Source organism: Arvicola amphibius, chromosome 13 (genome assembly GCF_903992535.2).
Source record: "Arvicola amphibius chromosome 13, mArvAmp1.2, whole genome shotgun sequence".
NCBI lineage: Eukaryota > Metazoa > Chordata > Mammalia > Rodentia > Cricetidae > Arvicola > Arvicola amphibius.
Genome location: NC_052059.1, coordinates 1,019,314 through 1,041,797, shown reverse-complemented (window position 1 = coordinate 1,041,797; position 22,484 = coordinate 1,019,314). Strand labels below are relative to the sequence as shown.

Genomic DNA, 22,484 nt, shown 5'->3' with positions numbered 1-22,484 from the left:
CAAAAAAGACACATGCTGAACATGACAAGACAGACACACTGTGAGCACATTTTTTCCTAGTACCTTAACAAGCCAGGCAAGGAAGAAAATCAGGGTGATGAAGTAGAAGTAGGAACGCCAGCGAGGGAAACTGTCAATCGCCCTGTACATGAGGAACACCCAGCCTTCCTGAGACGAAGCCTCGTAGACTGTGAATATACTCGTGCCTGTCAGGACAGAACAGCGGATGGGATCACCATGGGCTTTTGAAACGAGAAAACATGTCTCAGACAATCCATAGTTATCCACACCCATTGTCCCCATAACAGCAGCTCCTCTAAAAGAGATTTAAATTATGTGTGGCATTTTGCAGTTCCTAAGATTTGGGTAAAGTTGTGTCTGACTTCAAGGCATGGTAATTTCGGTATCACCAACAACAGAACAGCTTTCTATTATGTCTTTAGATGTAAGGAACTTGGTACAGTGAAAATGAAACAAACACTGAAACCATGTAGAGTAGAAGAATATCTCAAAGATTGTGTGGTATGGAAGCTCAGTAAGCCCTTGGGGCTTGAAAAGTACTGTGAAGGTGCTCGAAATACCTGCCCCTCCTTTAACCAGCATGAAGTAAATCTGAGAATTGGGTTGTATCTGGAGTCGTTTCCTCACTAGGGAACTTAACTACTTCAGGTTCTGGGAATTAACTTGGTGAAACTCACATCAGGATTCATGATGCTTAGGTGTGGGGCTGTAAATTATCCCCTAACGCTTTGCAGTGTTAGGAGCTAGCATCTCATTGAACACACTCCTGGTAATAGCAATAAAATTTAAAATACATGGCTAGCTATAGAACACCGTAGTTTAAGAGAACCCGAGATACTGACCAGGTAAAGACATATTTTTGTCTTGACAGTACAAAGAGATGCTTTACAGAGACTAGAGCATATTGATATTAAAAGACTTATTCAAGTATTCATTATGATAGTTTGAAGAACTGAAATTAACCCAGCCTCTCTGGAATAAGTTTCTAGAATACCATTCCTTTCAACTCAGTGACCTTTTGTGTACAACCTCCTGATGTTGTGAGTTTTAACTGGCAATTTCTGAACAGCCTTGACAATGATAAAAAATGAGTTCTCAAGACATTTCAGCTGAGCCAGGCAGTGTTTGAATGAATACATCCTTTACAGGTTATTTATTGTAGACTTCTATTAGACTGACTTTCTATCTTCCACGTACAATTAAGAAAATAAGGTACAGAAGCTTCCATTTTTACTTTGGTAAGTTATTACCATAAGAGTTTGTTTTATAAAACATGTTTATCTAAGGGAGTCTCTGTCCTTTTATGTAGGAATAAGTGGTGATAAAGGCAAATATTATCAACTATTAACTACCTTTTGGAGAGGAGGAAACTGAAGGTTACTAGTTATCAAATATCTTGAGCTGAACTGAACTAACTTATCAGGTCACACACACCTGAAACTTTTTTTTAATGTCATGCGCTATTTTTTTCTTACTGAGATTAGAGCGTAAGAAAAAAAAAGTTCCCATTGTTATGTTTATTTGAACAAAGTCTATTCTTTTATGGATGATGCTGCTGTAACATATCAAAGATCTTGTACAAGATGACTTTCACAGGTGTACACACACACACACACACACACACACACACACACACACACACACAAAAGGCTGAGGCCTGGACAGCATAGACAAACAACAAAATGCCAGAAAGAAAACAGTAATTGCCCATCCAGTGAATGTTCTGAACACATGCAGCACTTTTACCTGTGTGACTTAATACAAAGGACAATTTTAATATAAACAACTTATGTCCCATTATTTCCTTCTAGTTGTTGAGGGAAAACAGAAAAGTGGCTGCAGAAATCCATTACGAACCACTATTAAAGTTTAACAGCTTCACCAATGGTGCATTTTCTGTTAAAATTGGGATTGTCAACACAAAATTAACCCCCCCTCCAATCTCCCTGCTCAAGCCTGTCTGCATTACATCTACAGGGAAGATTCTATTTGGAATTAAGGGCAAAATAGTTTCTGCAACATGTAATCTTGATGCTTTCTCTCCACTTTTCCTCATCCAGCAAAGTGAAAAGCTGGAGCCAGTAATAGCCCACAGAGCAGTTCAAAAATGAGGTGTGTTGATAACATAGGAAACTGGAAATATTACAAAAAGACAGCAGGACAGTGGTGACTGCTTAAAGAAATACTCCCAGACTCTTGTAAACTTCACCGGGCCAGATGGATTTGAGGGTGGCCAAGAAGGTTGATGGGTCAAAGGCAAGAAAGTGCAACACTCCTCCTTAACCTTCTGGTTTTGCAAAACGCAGGGAAAGAAAGGCATTTCTAGAAAGATCTTCAAAAGGCTGACTAGGATTTAAAGAAGATACAAGGAAATACATGGATTCATTTTCCATGGCTGGTGCTGGCCTTGGGCAAAGAGGCCATGGCTGTTCACTGGGGTGTCTGTGCTCTACTGTCTGTCTGTCCCATGTTGCTTTCCTCTGGCTTCTCATCAGTCTCCTGTTCTGCTGTGCAGGGTACTCAGCCACTTTGCTCCAAGGAACATAAAGAGACAGTCGCCAGAACTCCCAAAGAGACATGAATTCTATCAGTTCATTACTATGACCACTCTGGTCTTAAAACTCATTTGTTTCTGTTCTTGGCATTAAGAAGTACTAAGGAAATAACAATAAATTAAACAATGATCATATCGTGTGATTGCATATATATGTATCTATGTATGTACACATGCATCTATGTGTATGTACATATGTATTTGTGTTTGCACATATGTGTGTGCATATGTAGGGCAGAGGTCAAACTTGAGGACTGTTTCCCAGTACCCATCATCCTAGTGTGTGTGTGTGTGTGTGTGCTTTTGCTTGTTTGTTTTTTGAAGCAGCCACTCACTGGAATTCCCTCCCCCACATTAGCCTAGGCTGGTTGGCCAGTAAGCCCAAGAGATCAGCTTGTTTCTACCTCCTGGCACTTTCAGATCTTATTTTTTTTCATGAGTGCTGTGGAGCAAACTCAGGTCCTTTGGTTTTGTCTTATGCACTTTATTGACTGAGCTATCTCCCCAGCCCCTTGATCACATAGATCTTAAGACATATAATAACATTTCTCAAATATTTGCTTTTTGAAACAAAAATCTCTTCTTGCTTAATGTGATTATTTCACAGATAATTTGGAAGCAAATGGAATGATCTTATAGTGAATGCATTCTTGATCTTTAAATATAATTTAAAATATGTGTGTATATACATAATCTTCAAAGCCCATGATCCACAATAAGAGAAAATATGGGAAAACATTGATACTTAGAAAGTATTTTCTTTAGATAACGCTTCCTTGTACTTTTTAGTCAATTTTCATTATGAAAGTATAATTTCTTGCTAAAGTAGACACATTTTTGTTAAATAAATAACAATTCTATGATAGTACCTGGAAATACAATGCATTCTATTGTGGAAAATAATAAAGCATGTTCCAAAAACATTCTGGTACTTCAAATCCTCCAAATTAAGTTATTACAGAAATCACGTTAGGCTCATTGTCATCAATTCCATTCATTCTTTTTTGATCACTTCTACCTGTGATTTGAGTTCATCATAAAAGAAGAGCCCAAAACTACATGTAGACAGTAAATACTGACCTTGGAACTGTCGATAGGGTGTCTCTACATTAGGATTTAGTGCAGCATGATTTTATAGCCTGAATATGGGTATATTACCTTCTGTTTTGATTATTTTTAGGATTGTGTGCATTGCTTTCCTGTCTTGATAATTTATTTTTACATACTATTTATTCATTTGTGTGTGTGTGCACGCACACGTGTGTGTGTGTGTGTGTGTGTGTGTGTGTGTGTGTGTATTGTATAGTAGGTTCCTCTGCATTGAAATACTCCCTCCAGGAAATGGTAGGAGGCTCTGGAGACTCTGGAGGTAAACAAAACATTACATGTCTGGGAAAGCAGGTCTCTACACAGATTCCAGTGTTAAGGGGCAAAGACAAGTGGATCCCCGAGTTCCTTTGCCAGCTAACCTAGACAAAGTGGTGAGATTCTGGTTAACAATCACATGTCTCAAAGAGCCAGGCAATGTGATAATAACCGAAGAAACCAGGCATCTACAAGGTCTCTACACAGCTTTATAGAAGAAGTAAACAGCTTCTGCTGTCAAGAATAGAGTCCTCAGACAAGCTGAACCAGTCAAGCTGCCTTCGGATTGTGTAGAGAGCTCTAAGGGTATGACTTTCCCTGTGCTCTGGTGGGCTTTTGATGATGCAGCTGATTTTGAGTCATTTGTGCTCCTGCAAGTCACTCCTCATTCACACTCCTGGCTCTTGTTAAGAACCCCACCAGAAACCCACTGGTTCATCAAATTGGATTTTATTCTAATCATTATTTAGTCTGTCATGGGTTCCCTTTCTAGGGTTAGTAGGTGTGTGTGTGTGTGTGTGTGTGTTGTATGTTTGGGTGGTATATGTGTGCACCATTGTGCACTCAAACAGAGGCTAGATGAAGATGCCTGGTTTCTTCAGTTATTATCACATTGCCTGGCTCTTTGAGACATGTGATTGTTAACCAGAATCTCAGCACTTTGTCTAGGTTAGCTGGCAAAGGAACTCGGGGATCCACTTGTCTTTGCCCCTTAGCACTGGAATCATAGCCATGCCAGACCACACCTGTCTTTTACAGAGATGCTGAGGATTTGAACTCAGTCTTCTTGCTTTCATAGAAAGTGGTCTTACCAACTGAACCATCTTCCTACCCCTTAAACCTTTCTAAAGCTTTTGGTTGTGTTTTTTCTGTCTGTTCCTCTTGCATTTACCACTTTCATAGATGAACTGAATGATTTTGAACCTTGGAATCTGGGATTTCAGCAAATTCCTTAGATGGAAATGAAAAACAACCATTACACATTCCCTTCCTACTGCACATGGATCAGCCCTCCATAAACTGCTTGAAACCCATAGGCAAAATAATAAGTAATCTCAGTCCTGGACTTCAAGTATCTTCTTATTTTTCCAGCTGTAGAAGGAAAGATTAAATAAATCTTTAAATATGGTCAGATAAGAGAGTACAAGTAAGGCACCCAATGTTTGCACATTTTTGTCCTGTTCAAGATAGAACAAGCCAGGCTTGGTCTGGCTTTCATTCCCTTTGACACATTTCCATGTATAAGTAAGAATGGTCTCATTCTCCAAGTAATTTCTATTGTTGAATCTCAGAATGGTTCCACAGAGTAAGGTTTCCATTAAACTACAGAACCAATATACAAACAAAACAAAACACTCTGTTGAGTAGTTTGAAGGAGAGTATACCAAAGCCACATAGAAGGGAAGATGTACCGTAAGCTTGAACTTTGATCTAATTCCATGAGGTGTCTATGGGAAATAACACCGGTGAAGTAAGGCCATGGCTCATTTTGTCGGCTATCTACTGCAGAGTTCTTAGCTCTAGTGTTAGAGGCCTTTGGGAAAGGATAATACTCTCTGAGCAGACCTGTCCTATGCCTTGTGTAGTCAGTGACGTATGCCACCTTTGATCTCTCACCTACTAGATTCCCTCAACACCCCAATCTCCAAATTATAATCCAAAATATCTAATTACATCATCATTTGTTTAAAAAATAAAACACTAGGAGGGCTGGAGAGATGACTCCGTGGTTAAGAGCATTGGCTGCTCTTTCCGAGGACCCGGGTTCAATTCCTAGCACCTACATGGCAATTTACAACTGTCTGTAATTCCAGTTCCAGAAGATCTGACACCTGCACACCAATGCACATAAAATAAAATACCATGCCTGGAGGGCAAGACATGTATTTTTAAGGCTGGCATCTTTACTAAAGACAATAAAGCTTTCCACCCAATTCTGAATGTATTCACTTTCAGGAAATGAGAACATTAACATAGAGTTAAGAAGACAAGAAGGGCCATCCTAAATTGCAGAAAATATCAGCTAAAATGAGATTATTTGGAATGATGTCACCTTTTGAATTTCTACTAATGAATAATTTATCCTAACAAGGAAAACCTTCATGAACCTTCTTGAAATCATGTTTAATTTCACTAACGTGTATCCTGCACATAATTAACTCAAGTACTTTCCCTGCGATGTAACCTATAATAGACTGATATAACCTCATAATGGTAATTATCATTAACACAACTGTTCTGCATACTCAACTACCAAGTACTATGCACTCGGCTTGAAAATTGTCACATGGCCCTCAAAGCAGCAAAGCAAGCTGAAGCAAAACAAGATACTTTTTTATTTATTATTCTTGAATGTGAAACAAACACAAAAGGTTTTAGTTCATCATAGGTACTTAAAAATGTATTTAGAGGTGATAAGGATATGACTCAGTAGTTAGGAGCACTTGCTGCTCCTTCAGAGGACCTGGAATTGATTCCAACCGACACGGTGACTCACAACTGCCTGTAACTCCAGTTCTAGCAGACCAACACCCTCCTCTGGCCTTCATGGGTACTTGCACTCATGTGGTATACACATGAAGGCTCTGGAACACATACATAAACTTATAAAATATACTTATAAAGCTAATGTTTCTCACACTTGGTTTAGTGAAGGTGGCACAACTTGTCTCACTGCTGAAATAAATGAGTCACCTGAAACCTCTCAGTCTGCAGCACCAAAACTATGCAGTAAAATCAGAGTATATAGAAAAAATGAATGTGTATGTTTACTTATATTTTCTTAAGTTAAGAGTCTTATAGGCAATACAATTTATTGGTTGAAAAATATTTCTTTTGACTTAGAAGCTGGCTAAACGTCCCCATAATGAGGAGAAAATCCCTCCAGAAAGAAGTGAGTTCTTTAGTGGTTTTATTCACACATGGAAAAGGACTGTTGACATGGCTGGATGCTGACATTGGCAGGGAGGTTTGGGTATTAAATTAAAACCATTCCAGGTATGTCAAAACTACATGCCAAAACATAGAAGCAGTGCTAGCTTTAAAAAGCCATTTGTTGTTTCTCTCCACTAGCAACTTGTACTCTGTGTACCTCATTATCTATTTGTGTTTCCTCTAGATTTTAAAAAAACCTATTTAGCAACACACACACATAATGTATATATGTGTGTATATATAAATAATTGGTGAGAGAGAAAAGGAATGAAAACAGAATTTGGTTCAAGTGCCTATCATATTATATCATAGCAAATAAAATCTGAGCCAAAGAGCTCTGGACAACTGTTGTCTTACCTCTTCTTCTTAGAATGAAGTGCCTTTCTAGGCTGTCATTAGGGATGTGAGCAAGATTTTTGTACCACACTGAGATAATCTGGCCAACAAAGTCACCTTCTTATCAGGTGTTTGGACTGGGGATCCCAAACAACCGTCAGGTTTTTGCAGAGTGGCTCATGAGATGACATGAACTAGTCATGACTTCTCAAGAGGACAACAGAATACCTTAAAAATCACTCTTGGAAGGGCTAGTTAAGTTCAACACAAAGAGAAATGTCTGGTACATGACAACTTTACTTAAAGCTTTAAATGATCTTTTACTTAATTAGTTATTAATCAGGTACATCTAATTATTATTCTTCACCAATCAATGTAGGTTATTCACAAGTTCTGTGTATGTGTGCCTTACAAATAAGTTTTAAATCAGTTGCTTGAGTTGTAACCACCACTGTTTAAACATACAAGAAAATTTTTGCAGTGGTTTAAGAGGTAAGAATACTAATATTAATTTCTGATATACTGACAGTGTGGTTCTAATGAGCCAGCATAACAAATTCATTCAATGAAATTATCAAGGAGATCACTGCAGCTTTCATCTCTTTCTAAGGAAATAGAGCCAAATGATTGTGCAAACCTATTGTTTGGTCATTTCCTGCCTTCTTCATACTAACGGATATTTAGCAAAATACAAATAAGTTCCTACTATGACAGGTGCAGTTCCCAATTCTCTTAACCTTGGGTGTGTTTGCTACTGCTGTATGGACATATATCAAATACCCAGTACAAATTAGTAAGGTTTTAAGTGACACAGGAATATACTCTTTTCTGTGCATATTGTGGGAGAGCTCTTTCATAAGATATTTGACATATGAGGAACAGTTTGTTTAGGGTTATCCTTGCTTGGACTTCATAGCCAGGGAATTGACTCAGTTTTATCATTACAGAGGTTCATGAACGTATCATGGAAAATAATTAACCAACCTATACCTCAGGATAGAAAACCAATAGTTTGGGTTCCACTCAATAGTATCAACCAGGACAGTTCCTGGCAGTGAGCCTGAGCTCCCTAGTACTTTCTGAAGAATACCAAGAGAAGAACCATGCTATAAATGCAGGTGTTTTCTATATGCTTTGGTACTATATCAACACCTCAGAAGTTTGTTCTCAGCATTCTCTTATTTTAAAATGAGGGTACTGTGGCTCAATAAAGCTTAAGTTGACCCAGGAGAGCAATCCTGCAGCTGTGTTGCAATGATTCATACTTGCTTCCACAGACATGCCCTTCCCACTCTGCCATGCATGCCTGAAACTTCTGAACTTTTCCTGGCTTGGTTTTGAGGAATTTGAACAAATTCCTGTCTGGTACATTTTGGGAAAGCAAAATTCTGCTTTTTAAAGTAGACAGACTAGGCCAATGGAAGGCAAAAGGAGGGAGGAGAAATTCCTCTTTGTGCATTTTGAGCAGTTATTTACTGTTCGTGCTGAGAGAACATTTATCTGCCCCCTACTCTTTCTGTGTTCGTAAGATCACTAAAAAGGCAGTTGAACAGATTTCAGTTATCCTCTGAATTTTAATCAACTCTTAAGATTTAAAACCTAAAAACAACAAGATTTTTCTTTCATCAGCCTTTTAGACAAGTCAAAACCAAAACAATATAAAGTTAAAAACTAATTATTGTTTAGTTTTTGGATAGAACTTCTGGGAATTTGGTAGCAACAACAAGAATTCTGATTATTGTATCATGTTCTGTGGTACAAGTACAGTTACTGGAGAAGTGGAATGTTAAATAAAGAAAATACTTTACAAAGGTAAAGTTGGCTTGATTATAATAAAATGCTATTTTTTGGAACACATTTTAACTTACGTTTTCATATCTTAAAAATGTAAAGCTCTGACAGACATTTGCTTGTACATTCCCCCAAAACTTGTTTATCCCTTATTCCTTGGCATATGACTGCTCAGGATGGTATTATATACATTTTGGCATTTCCTATATAGAGGTAGCCTTGAGACAAACGTCTTCCTGAAGTGAACAATTTTAGACTCATTTACAGAAATGACTTTCGCTAACCCAGCAGCTGGAAAGAGCAACACCACAGAGACTTGGAAAGTATTCCAGAGAGTGGTGTACTGTCATATAAGACGAGTTCATGGGGTCAACTGTCACACAAGTTGAGTTTCTCGGGCTGAGCTCAGGCGTCTATACTGTCCAGGTCAGTGAATCCAGACTACTTCATAGACTGATAGACAAAGTGGGTTATGGCCTTGCCTCGGTCTCTGATAGACAAAGTGGGTTATAGCCTTGGCTCGGTCTCTCCAGTGTTTGATCCTCATAGAAATGTCAGTTGAGGGAGGAGGAGTATATTGTTACTATTTTCAAAGCTCCTATAAATACAAGGGTCTGAATGAATAGTTCTGGGAAAGACAGCAAGGCAAAATACACAATGACTTTCCACAACATAGTTCCCGTTTCTACAAAAATCACTCCATTAACTTGCTGTAAGTTACAGGCAAGCCTAACCACAGAAATTATATTCCACATAAACCCTTAACCGAAAGACGAATTCCCACCATAGACCTAAAATAACAATGCAATATTTACAGCTTAATGTCATATAAAGACCCATTTAAAATTTCTTGCAATGTTAAAAAAAGAGACACTTTAAACATGGGATCGACCATTAGTTTTTATGGATAACATTTTGGTTTCTGAACTAATGGCGAGTTTCAGGACATGAAGTCATAAGTCATTTTTTCAGTAAGAGTTATAGTTAGTCCCATTTCAAGGCTGTACAAACCTTGCCTAAAAAGTGTTATTTCTTATTGAAAAAATGTTAACACAAATAAAGTAGTGAGAACAATACATCTGCAGACAAACAGGCATTCACACACACACACACACACACACACACAGCTGCTTTTACACACAAAATTCAAAAGTACCAAAATAAAACAAAGTCACAGAATTCACATATTCAGAAGGACCCTCAAGCCTGCAGTTTGTTATTCTAGGCCAGGAAATATGAGAGATTTTTTTTATTACTGGAACAGGAAGATTTCGAAAAACACACTGCAAATATTTTAAACTCACAGCTATGATCACAATGATGGAGTAAGTCCTTCAGGAGTTAACCACAGCTGATGACAACATTCATCGGCCACTTCAGCTGACCACTCAGTTTAAGTAGAATTTGGAATTGAAGCTTTGGCAAATTTGGACACTTTACTCTTATAGGAAATATCCTCTGCTCAGCTGCTGCAGGCTTTGTATTTTTGACAAAGTGTCACTGACCCATTGTGCACCAAAGTAAGTAACTTTCAAAGATTAAAATATGCGTGCCTTTCATTATTCAATGCTGAGCTTTAAAAATAAGCCTTGAAATCTTATACATACAAATAGCTTTATATATACTGAGCAGATAATATTTATATATTTTGAATACACACACACACACACACAATGACCAAGAAATAAAGGTCATGGGTTTGAAAAAAAAGGTTTATGGGAAGGAGTGGGGGAAATGATGTAATTATATTTTAATTAAAAAATTAAAAAGTAAATGAGAAAAATCATCATAATAATTTCAAATATAAATATGTTGCTTTAACTTAACACTTTTTCCTCATGTTCTTCAGGGAACAACCAGTAACTTAAATATTCAAATCATTCAGGACAAACACTTGGGATAATTCTTCTCTTCACACACACACACACACACACACACACACACACACACACACTCCCTCACCCTTAGGTCTGAACCGCCGTTATTTCCCTCACAGTAGGATACTGATGGCATCTTCTACTTGGTGTCTTCAGTTATCATTTTTGTTGAGAGTGTTCTTTGTCTGGCGCACTGGTGGGTTCTGACCAGTGTTTTCTCCCCTCCACTGGGAATGGCTCCTGTGCCATCCCAACTTATCTATAGGACAAGGCCAGGCCCTACACTAACCAGCCAGGCTCTTCTTCATGGGTCGCTTGCTGCCTTTCTGACTTCACGTTCTGCTTTTCCTTCCTTGCTTCATTTGTACTAGAGCAGAGTATCGAACATGCTTTCTAAATCAGAGCCTTGGCACTAGATGATTTCTTTGCTTTGCAATTCTTTCTCCAGAGACCCTCCCAGCTTTCTCCTCCACAGTCACCACACTTTTAATTAAAGGAAGAATTCCTGGCTAACCTTTATGGCAAATTTTACTGGATTTAGAATATCCTGGGAGATGCAGAACCTATTAAGGAGTTTCCAGAGTACTACACTACTTGAAAGCAACGGTATTTGCCTATTTTTGACTAGTGTGAACAAATTCTCAAAACACAATAGAATGTGTCCATAAAAAAATATTGTTGAAAAGAGAATTAAAAATTTTCTCACCTAATTGATTGGCCTAGAAGGAAACTGACCAAAAATTAGTTAATAAATATGTTCTCACATACTGTAAATGAAATAAAGTCTAAAACCCAACAGAAGACAAAATATTAATATATGCAGTGTGCCAAAGAAAAGTCCCATTAGCCATTAGATAGCTTTGGGACTCAGAAACAGTAAGCAAACATGAGAGCAAATATGAAATTTTTGGGCAAGGGCAAGACAATGTAAGGACAGGTGGCTTTTGCTAATGCGTTTTCTCTGTGACAGATGGTGTCTGCATCTTACAGCTTGCCTAGTTCTAGCACCTCAAATGCTCCATTCTCCTGTAAAACTCAAGCAGGCTACCTTATTGCAGGATAGTACTTCTCATTGCCAGCCCTGACTAGAGAAACTGGAAGACCACTGAGTCCCTGTTCTCTCTAATCCAACAAACACAAAGGTAGCAAGCAGGATCCTGAACGAAGGGTCATAAATAGAGCTTTTATTAGGATGTTTATAAAATCACACAGATTGTTTGTATTTAAGTTCTTAACCAAGAGTACACCCACCAGTCATGCAAACTTCCCATAGATGTGTGAAGGAAAATGTTAGGGGATGCAATACTAATGCTACATCAAAGTTACCTCATCAAACCCCTAAGGATGGACTTTGCTAATCGGAAGAAAAGCTTACAAATGAAAAGGGGAAAGGAAAAGATAGTATTTTGAAGATTGAAACAATACAAAATCATTATAATTTCTCTAATGTATTTGTTTAAATTACTTCACCATTAAATAAATTATAAAATTCTCAAAAACTTGACAATAATAAGAGATTGATTCACACAATTATTAAACTAGCAAGAAGACATTGTGGCTTTGACTTTGGGAAAGAAAAAATGTCAAATCATAACATGATATTGAATAAAGACTTCAGATTCTATGCAAATTTGAAAAAAGTGGAAATTGCCAAAGGTTGGCCAATATTCCTTGAAAAGGCCCCAGTTCCAATCTGAATTACTCTCCTTTTGAAGATGTTTATGAGAGGCTATTTGGATGGATGGATGGATGGATGGATGGATGGGTGGGTGGGTAGGTAGATGGGTATATCGATGAATGGACAGACAGACTTTTGATAACATTGCTAGGAGAGAGAGTCTTGTAGAATTTATATAATTTCAACAGGATATATTATACTGTATCCTTTAGAAAACACGGGAATCTTTCCTGAGTAATAACAGATTTATGTACAACTGGCTTCCCAGTCTTAGCTGGATAGATTATATCTGAAAAGTGAAAAATTTCTATATTAATTTAAGATAAAAATTTAAACTGTTCTATTTTGAAAGTGCATACCACTCGTAAGCATGAACTAAAACATCTAGCATTAACTTACTCTTAAAATTGATATTATCGGCAATGAATTATTAACTATAGTTACTAACATCAATTAATAACAACAAACCTAATGGTGGTAATTTTTACATAGTACGTACAGAGACAGGGCAGCATAAGCAGAAAAACGAGATGTTACATCAGAAGGGAAATTGGAAGAACTTTTTCCTTTTGAGTACTCAGAGTCAGGTGCCCATCCTGCTTTTCTTCTTATTTAACATGCTTCTGGTCTGTTTCAAGTTCCCAAATCTCCCATGAAATCAGTGAGGGAGGAATCAGGCTTCTGCTTTCCTTCTTCCTTTTTTCTGTGCCATGCTGTATGTGTGAATAAACGCGTAGTTGATGATGCCCAACACCCACGTCACAACTGCTCTGCCACTCCCTAAAAGGAATGAATGGAACTGTCTAGTTGGGGGGTTGGGTGGGTCAGTGATCATGTACTGAAAGTGATTCTTAAGGTGCAAATGCTCTTCCAGGAAAAATAAAATATGCTCCTCCTCTTTGTCTCTGAGAGACCAGTAAACAGTCATGTTTGCCATATTGATTGGAAAACAGATTAAATTCTCTATTATACTATCCCTCTAAATTCAAATGAACCTTAATCTAATTGATCTGCATTCATTATCTTTAGGAGCCAAAAGAAGTACTCAGACATTTTATTTAAATCTTCAAGAGAAACATTCTGTTCAGCAAAACCTTCTAGATTTATTCTCTATCTGCAGGCAATACAAACACTGGCTATTGCATTTAGTTTGACAGAAATATGGGTGATTTCTCAAAATTGCATATTTATGCCCATGTTTTCAAATAATATTTCATTTCCATATTTACCTTCCCTGACTTCTATCAGTGATGAAAACATTACCTGAGGCCCAGTAAAGAAACATGTTCATATTTTATAAATTCAAACACCAATTTTTTCTTGGATGAAACCATTAGCAATCTATCAGTTCTGTGAATTCCAGTAAAAAATATACTGGTTAATAACTCTGCCCTTGAAACCCTTTTTAAAATGTTTTGCATACATTGCAAGAGGGAAAATGTGTTCACACCACATTTCCCTATTTTTTTAAAAAATATCTTAAAAGGACTGAGTGGGTGTTTTTAAAATGATGTCCTCTTGTATATTCCATAAAATGGACAGGGAAAAATTGCTTCATAGTTAGATGCACACAATTAAGTCAATTTTGGATGCTAAATATAATATTTTTATGGCATCTTGGAACTTTAAATGTCTCCTCATGCCGGGCGGTGGTGGCGCACGCCTTTAATCCCAGCACTCGGGAGGCAGAGGCAGGCGGATCTCTGTGAGTTTGAGACCAGCCTGGTCTACAGGACAGGCTCTAAAGTTGCAGAGAAACCCTGTCTCGAAAAACCAAAAAAAAAAAAAAGTCTCCTCATCTTTTAAATAAACTAAGCTAAAAGTACATTGAATATTTAGCTTTAATTTTCATAGACATTTATGAATATTTTATTGACACACAACTATTCAAGGCATTTCCTCCATTTAGGCTCCCTTAGGACTTTCTCAATATTAGCCAAGGTAAAATTTTTTGAGATGTCGAATTGTTTTCTATTATAGACTGAAATAGTTTCACCTAATATTTAGAATTTTTATTGATTATGAAATTTATTTCCATTTGTTATATTATGCAAACAAAAGTATTTTAAAGGAAACAGTATTTTACTATAAATAACAGTGTTTGATGTGGATAACCTGCATATATGAGGATCCACGTGATGACTTGAGGAGCCTCAGACAAGTTAACTTAGTTTGGAGATTGAGGAAATTCAGTATTTTGACCCAGTTACTTGTTTGGTATTGGTTCCATAGTCTACACCTTAGAAGTGACCATAATTACACTGCTGCAGGACAAAATCTCCTTCTTTGATTCATACTCAGAAAATATATTACCTTTTGAATTTAAAAGATGTAATAATGTAAAAAAAAGGCTATGCTACATTTAACTTCACTTTTTTTTAAAAACATGAAACCTATGATTTTGAGAATGTTTCCTGTTATGTTGTTGTTCTTGTTATATGCTGTTAGGATTTCTGGAATGTATGTTTTACTCATGCATTGAAACAAAGCATATTAATGAAATAAGACACATTTGTTTGTAGAAATTCATTTATTCCATAAAATAAGATCTGTGTATATGTAACATACAAGTATTGGGAGACAAGGCTGAATTTAGATGGTTTTGAGAATGTGAATTTGAGTATAAAGAAATATGTCAAATTATTATTTTCATCTGAAATCTGATGTTTGAAATTTAGGAAAATAAACTTTGGTGTGGGAGGTCCTTCTGTCTATGTGTTGCTTTTATTGGTTAATGAATAAAGAAACTGCCTTGGCCTACTTGATAGGGTAGAACTTAGGTAGGCTGGTGGGGTGCGGGGGGGGGGGGAGGGAGGAACTGAACTGAATGCTGGGAGAAGGAAGGTGAAGAGAGAGTCACCATGGAGCAGCTGCCAGAGTCAGACATGCCGAAACTTTGCCAGAAAGCTACTGCCAAGTGGCAACACACAGATTGATGGAGATGGGTTAAACTAAGAAGTATGAGTTAGCCAATGAGAAGCTAAAGCTAATTGATGTGGGAAAGTCTTCTGTTTGAGTTGATTTCATTGGTTAATGAAGAAACTGCCTGGCCCATTTGATTGGCCAGCCCTTAGGTGGGCAGAGTAGACAGAACAGAATGCTGGGAAGGGAAGCTAATAAATCGCCATGCCTCTGCTCTCTGAGCCAGACTGCCATGCCTCTCCTCAGGGAGAGAGATGCAACGAAGCTCCAGCCCAAGAAGGACGTATGCTAGAATCTTCCTGGTAAGGTACCATTTCATGGTGCTACACAGATTATTAGATATGGGTTAATCAAGATGTGAGTAAGAGGCTGAAACTAATGGGCCAGGCAGTGTTTCAATGAATACAGTTTGTGTGTTGTTATTTCGGGTGTAAAGCTAGCTGGGTGGCAGGAAGCAGGGGGCGGGAACGCAGCCAGCTCCTCACTACAGCTAATGGGCCAAGCAATTATTTAAATAATACAGTTTCTCGGGTTGCAAGATATTGTCTTAGTCTCTTACGGATTCTTTCTCAAGGTGGAGAACATATTCCAGTGTAGGTTTTTATAATGATGGGCTACCTTCATCGAAGTCCCAAAGCAATGGGGCTTCCTGGCCTTTGTCTTGAATTTCTCAAACCACAAAAGCAACAGAAGCATCCCTTTAATTCATCAATATCGGTGTCAGGCATTTTATCATAGTGGCATGACAGATAAATCTGTCTTCAGATTGAATTTCCTTTTTATGGTTGAACTGTGAGAATGGTTCATCTATACTAGACACAGGCATTTTTCAAATACTTCACATTTGTGTAAATTGTCCTTTCACTCTCTAAAAGAACAAAAATTTTAATTCTATAAAGTTTAAGTTTTCTATTTTTTCTTTGATACCTTGCACTTTTAGTATAAAATATAAAATGTCTGACCATTCAGGAAGATAGAAAAACTGAAGTAATATACAACTATATACATGTAAAAGAGATATCTAATATATCTAACTAGCTTATTTCTAAAAATCTTTTTTTAAACTTTTCATTCAGAGCACATACCAATATAATATTAACATGTGTTACATTTACAAATCTTTAAATAAATGTATTAAATAGATGACAAAAAATAATACAGTTTCTGTGTGATTATTTCGTGGCTAGGTAACCAGGACTAATGAGCAGCCTCCATGCAACAAAACTTCGTAATTTCTTCATTTTTAATTGTTAATAATAACAAGAAATATGTGCGAGTGGCTTGCCTGAAAGTATGTTTGGGCACGTGTGTACCTGGTGCCCACTAAAGCCAGGAAAGGACATCAGGGTCCCCAGAACTGAAGTTATAGACTATTGTAAACTACCTTGTGAAAGTCAAACCCTTTGGAAGAGCAAGTGCTCTTACAGCTGAGTGAGCCATCTCCGCAGCCCTCAGTAACAGCACTTTTATTTACAAGATCAGGCCCCATCGGATGAATATCCAGTTCATCTCATTCAAAATTATTTCGTTTTCTCAAATGTGAAGAAAACTAAATATCTGAGTGCTGTGTGATATTTTGATTGTGTTCTGACAAAAAAAGCTTGCTTGGGGTCAGAAGGTGGAGCTAGCCACTAGCTACCTCTAGAGGTTTGGAAGACTGTAGAGAAAGGGACAGGAAGTGGTAAGGCGGTGCTTAGACAGGATCTCAGCCCTTTGAAATGGAGGAACAGTAGAGGGAGGAAATCACTGGTGGCTGCTCCCCTGCTTCTCTGATCTTTCAGGTTTTTACCCAGATATCTGACTTATGATTTTTATTGATAAAATTGGGCTGGAGAGATGACTCTTCCAGTGGTCCTGAATTCAATTCCCAGCAACCACATCGTGACTCATATGCAAGTGTACATGAAGGTAGAATACTGTGTATATAATAAATAAAAGTTTAGAAAATTTAATTAGATTAACACTTCCTTTGAGTATTTGCAATGTATATGTTCCTTCTATGCACTGCTGAGCTTTATAAGGACATTTTCATATAAGCATGTAATATGTTTTGTCTGTGTTCATCTCGTATCCCTCTATAGTCCATTCTCTCCCATCCTGTATCCCCCATGTGTTCTAGACAGCTCAGCTTCCACTACGTGGTAATAGATGCATTCATGCTTTTATGTGCCTACATAAAGTCTAGGATTCACAAGTGAGAGAAAACATGCAATGTTGGTCTTTCTGTATGTGCCTTACTTAGCTGAGTAGTTCTTAAAAGGAGGTTTCTGTTCTCTTAGCATCTGTGGATTTGTAGCCTAATGTTTGTCTTTGAACTCAGGACCTCTGGAAGAGCAGCCAGTGCTCTTAACCTCTGAGCCATCTCTCAAGCCCTAATGTTTGTCTTTGAAGTTGATCTCAAAACCAAAGACCCTAAAACCAAATTATTTGTATTTCCCCACATCAGTCACTACCTTCTATTCTTTCTGCTCATTCCTGTTCTCACTCCTATGTGATAAGAATACTTATCCTGATAGGTTCCAGCTTCTCCCTCCTGTTGGTACAGTGTCTACTCTATGATTAAATTCTACCTTCAGGCTATTAATGTCCAACAGTAAAGCAAATCTGTGTGGATGTGATTTGAAAAACCCATGTGAAATCCCAGGTTCTTGAAATTATAACTTACTAAATTAATTTAAAAATGAGAAAAATTACAAGTTCTTTGCATTCTTGAGTAAAATCCACTCTGCAAAACCTATCCTTGCTAATATTTGATTTTGGTTTAGGATGGCATTCTACCCTGCATTGCTCTTTTGAAGAAATATTAAAAATTCTGGGACATATCCTATTTGAAATAATTTGGTTTTTTGGCTTTTTACTGTTTAGAAGCCTGAGGTAGCAGAAAATGTTACACAGTAGAGGGCTTGTTGCATGCTATTATTTCTAGCAATAAAAAATTCTGGTCCTTCATAGAAAAAATGTTAGGCTGGAAATGAATAAGTACCCTATTTTTATATCTACTAGATGGCTTACTGTGTTCAAGACATCAATTACCAGGAATGGACCATTACCTGTCCACTCTGGTTCCTGGAATCTGTCTCAGGAGGATGTGTGTTATTGACAGAAGTTGGTTTCCAGAGTTCACCTCCTTTTTTCCTGTTAGATGCCCAGGATTGCTCATTATTACTTTTGTTTTTACACGGAATAAAGCTGTCAAGATTTCTTTTCTTAGTATAACTCTTTTTTATTTGATTCAAATGTTTTCTTAGTAACCATCTCTTGGCACATTTCTTCTCCACTTTGATAATACTCTGCCAGAGTTAAAAGAAAAGGGCATCTGAAAAATTCCAGTGTGTAGAGCAAGGACTCTAGTTTGTCAGTCACAGTGTAAGCTCTTGTACCATTTGACAGGATGGATCAACGGCATGGTACAACCATTTGATTATTATCATCTTCCAAACTACACCATTTTTTTTTTGGTGTATGGGCCAAATTCTTACTTAGACCATGGCTTCTTCTTGGAAATATTCCAATTTTAAGAAAAAGGAAAATAAAACAGACAAGCATCTCTGGTATGCTGAAGAGAGATGTGATTAAGACAAAAGATCCTGAGAAGGAAGTGGACCAACTGTATGGACTGGAAGTTAATGGGAAATTATTAATTGATTTTACAATGCACATATATTTAAATGTTTAATTTCTTATAACATCATTAGTTACTTGAAATATATAAAAAATTCCCCTCATATCCATTAGGTTAGAAATTAGTTAATATTCAATATTGACACACTAAAAATAGAACAGATATGGTAGTAAGAGGGAGTGTATGGGAATAATATAAAAACACCTCTTAAAAATAAATGCTGGAGAGGTTGTGGGGAAAAGGGAATGCTTCTGAATTGCTGGTGGAAATGCAAGCTTAGGTAAAGCCTTTTTGGATGTCAGTGTGGTGATTTCTCAGAAAATTAGAGAACAACCTTCCTCAAGACCCAGCAATACCACTTTTCAGTATATATCCAAAGGATGCTCAATCATGTCACAAGGACATGTGCTCAGCTATGTTCATAGCAGCATTGTTTGTCATAGCCAGAACCTGGAAACAACCTAAATGCCCCTCAAATGAAGAATGAATAAGGAAACTGTGGTACATTTACACAATGGAGTAGTACAAAGCAGAAAAAAATAACGACAGTTTGAATTTGCAGGAAAATGGATGGAGCTAGAAAACATTATTTTGAGTGAGGTAACCCAAACCCAGAAAGACAATTGTCACATGTACTCACTCATAAATGGTTTTTAGACATAAAGCAAAGAAAGCCAGCCTAGAAATCACAATCCCAGAGAACCTAGACTACAATAAGGACCCTGAGAGGCATACATAGATCTAATCTACATGGGAAGTAGAAAAAGACAAGATCTCCTGAGTATTTTGGGAGCATGGGGAGGATTGAAAAAGAGAGGAGAGGCAGGGAGGAGATTAGAGAAAAATGTAGAACTCAATAAGAATCAATAAAAATAAATATAAATATACAAATAAAAAATGTGCCAGGTGGAGGTGATGCACACCTTTAATCCTAATACTTAGGAGGCAGAGGCAGATGAATGTCTGTGAATTCAAGGCCAGCCTGGTTTACCAAATGAGTTCCAGGGCATCCAAAGCTACACAGAAAAACCCTGTCTCAAAAAACCAAAGATTCTAAAATCCATTCTATAAATAAAAAGTAAACATGGCTCATTATCTTTATGATAAATTTTTAGAATCTAAAGTTTTATGATTTTGTTTTATCTGTTTAATTAACTAACACAAATAATTTGCTCTTAATTACATTAATATATCAAATAATCAAGTTTCAATTAATGGAGTAGCAGGCAGTGACATAAAAAATAAGAAATATATAATTCTTCAAAGATTCTAAGACTTAAATATCTAATTATTGCATATCTTTGCAATTTGTATTAGCTATGATAAATTTCACAGTGTCAAAAATTTCTGAACAAATTATGAGTTTAATAGAAAATTTTGTTGACATTACCAACAAATCTGTACTCAGTTCCTCACATGAACAATACAACATGAATTTGATAATTCAATTAAAGTATATATGAGTCTTAGACTCCACCCACAGTTGTCAATATCAGCTCAATTATAGGTTAAACCCATAACCTGAGATTTTGCAGAGAAGATAATTAGCTCTTCTGATTATCCCCAAGTACAAGAGGAATAAGACTGAACTGTTATACATGCAGTGTCCTTTATACACATATGTCTTTTCTCTATTGCGATACTGTTGGTGTGGAAGTTGTGAGCTGAGCTGACTGGTCTTTTGTCTGCTTTTCACAAACTATAGAGTTATCTGAAATGAGGGAACCTCCGTTGAGAAAATTCTTCCATTAGAAATAGCTGGAAGGCATTTTCTTAATTAGTGATTGATGAGGGAGGGTCCAGCCCACTGTAGGGGGTACCATCCCAGGGGATGGTAGTCCTGGGTTCTATAAGAAAACAGGATGAGCAAGCAAGGGGAGCAAATCAGTAAGGAACTGCATAAGCTCCTGCCTTCAGGTTCTTGTCCTGCTTGCGTTCCTGACCTGACTTCCTTTGACAATGAACAGAGATGTGGAAGTGTAAGATGAATAAACCCTTTCCTCCCCTAGTTGTTTTGGTCTTGGTGTTTCATCGCAGCAATAATAACCCTAACTAAGATAAAGACTTATGTGTCATAAGGTATGGTGTTTTCTAGCCTGCTTTTATTTCTGTTGCTGTGATAAAATGTGATGAAATTAAAAAAACAATTTAGGGAAGAAAGCGTTTAGTTTAGCTCATAACTCTAGGTTACAATCTCTCACCACAGGGAAATCAAAGCAGGGATTTGAAGCCTCTATCTACACTTACAGTGAAGACCAAGAGAGAATGAATGCATAATACCAACTTCTCACTTTACTTTCTCCTCTTTTATATAGTTCAGAATCCAAACTTAGAGAATGATGTTGTCCACTGTGGGCTGAGTCTTCCCACAGCCATATACATGAGTCAGTTTCCCTCAGACATGTCAACAGCTCAACCTTATAGAACCTTATAGATAAATGTCACTAAGACTCTCTTCCAGCTGATTCTAGGTTTGATTGTAAAGTTGATAATCAAAACCTACCAGGACGCGGTGCTTTCTCAAGTGTCTAAGCTTGTGTTCTGCCATTTTGTCATAGACTGATGGAGTTATTGCTGAGGATCACATGTACACTGAATAAAGAGAATAACCAGTTGACCCATTTTACTGTCAAGGTTAAAATACTTACAAGCTATATAATTATATAAAAATTTATATAAAAATATAAAATTGGTTCACCATTAATTTAATTTGAAAATTCTTTTTAAAGACTTTTATTACATTGATTTGTGTGTAGTGTGTGTGTGTAGTGTGTATGTGTGTGTGTGTGTTTCATAGCACGAGTGTGGTGGACAAAGAACAATTTGTGGGAGTTAGTTCTCTCCTTCCACAACGTGAGTTCTGGAAATCAAACTCAGGTCATCAGGCTTTGCAGCAAGCATTGCTACATATTGAGCCATATTGCTGGTCTGTATTCTGAGCATTCTAGATGTTTGACAACTGCTAGGTAGATCAGTAAATTATAAAAACAGAACTTATTATTGTGCCATAATTATTCAAATCTAATGCAAGTAAATAAAACTGGTATCAATAAGCAATATTTTAATGGACTCCTCTTTGACAAAAAGGAAAAGAAGTACTACAGTAGCAATACTAGAATATTTTAAATAGTTTATCAGGTTATATAATCCTTATATTATAGGATATATTTTGTTCTTTACCAACTTTTTATTTGATATTTTATTTATTTTAGCTATAATTTCAATTTTAACTATACTTTGCAATAATCATTACATTTGCTATCCTTTTCCTTAAAAGATTAACTCTCTATAAACCTCAGTTACTGGCTACACCAAAATGTTTCCTCTCCACCCATTCATGGTTTTATAATGGCATAAATTTCTATGGGAGAGATCAACTACCAA

The 22,484-nt window shown here is 37.0% G+C and overlaps 1 protein-coding gene across 2 annotated transcripts in view; it reads right to left on the bottom strand.

Moving 5' to 3' along the window:
• The window catches only part of Nalcn (sodium leak channel, non-selective), a 240,345-nt gene that overhangs the window by 186,981 nt on the left and 30,880 nt on the right, over window positions 1–22,484 (bottom strand). For both annotated transcript variants that reach the window (XM_038310269.1, XM_038310270.1), the window contains exon 7: window positions 64–206. In XM_038310269.1, coding sequence (XP_038166197.1) covers window positions 64–206 — 143 coding nt within the window. The remainder of the gene's footprint in view (window positions 1–63; window positions 207–22,484) is intronic.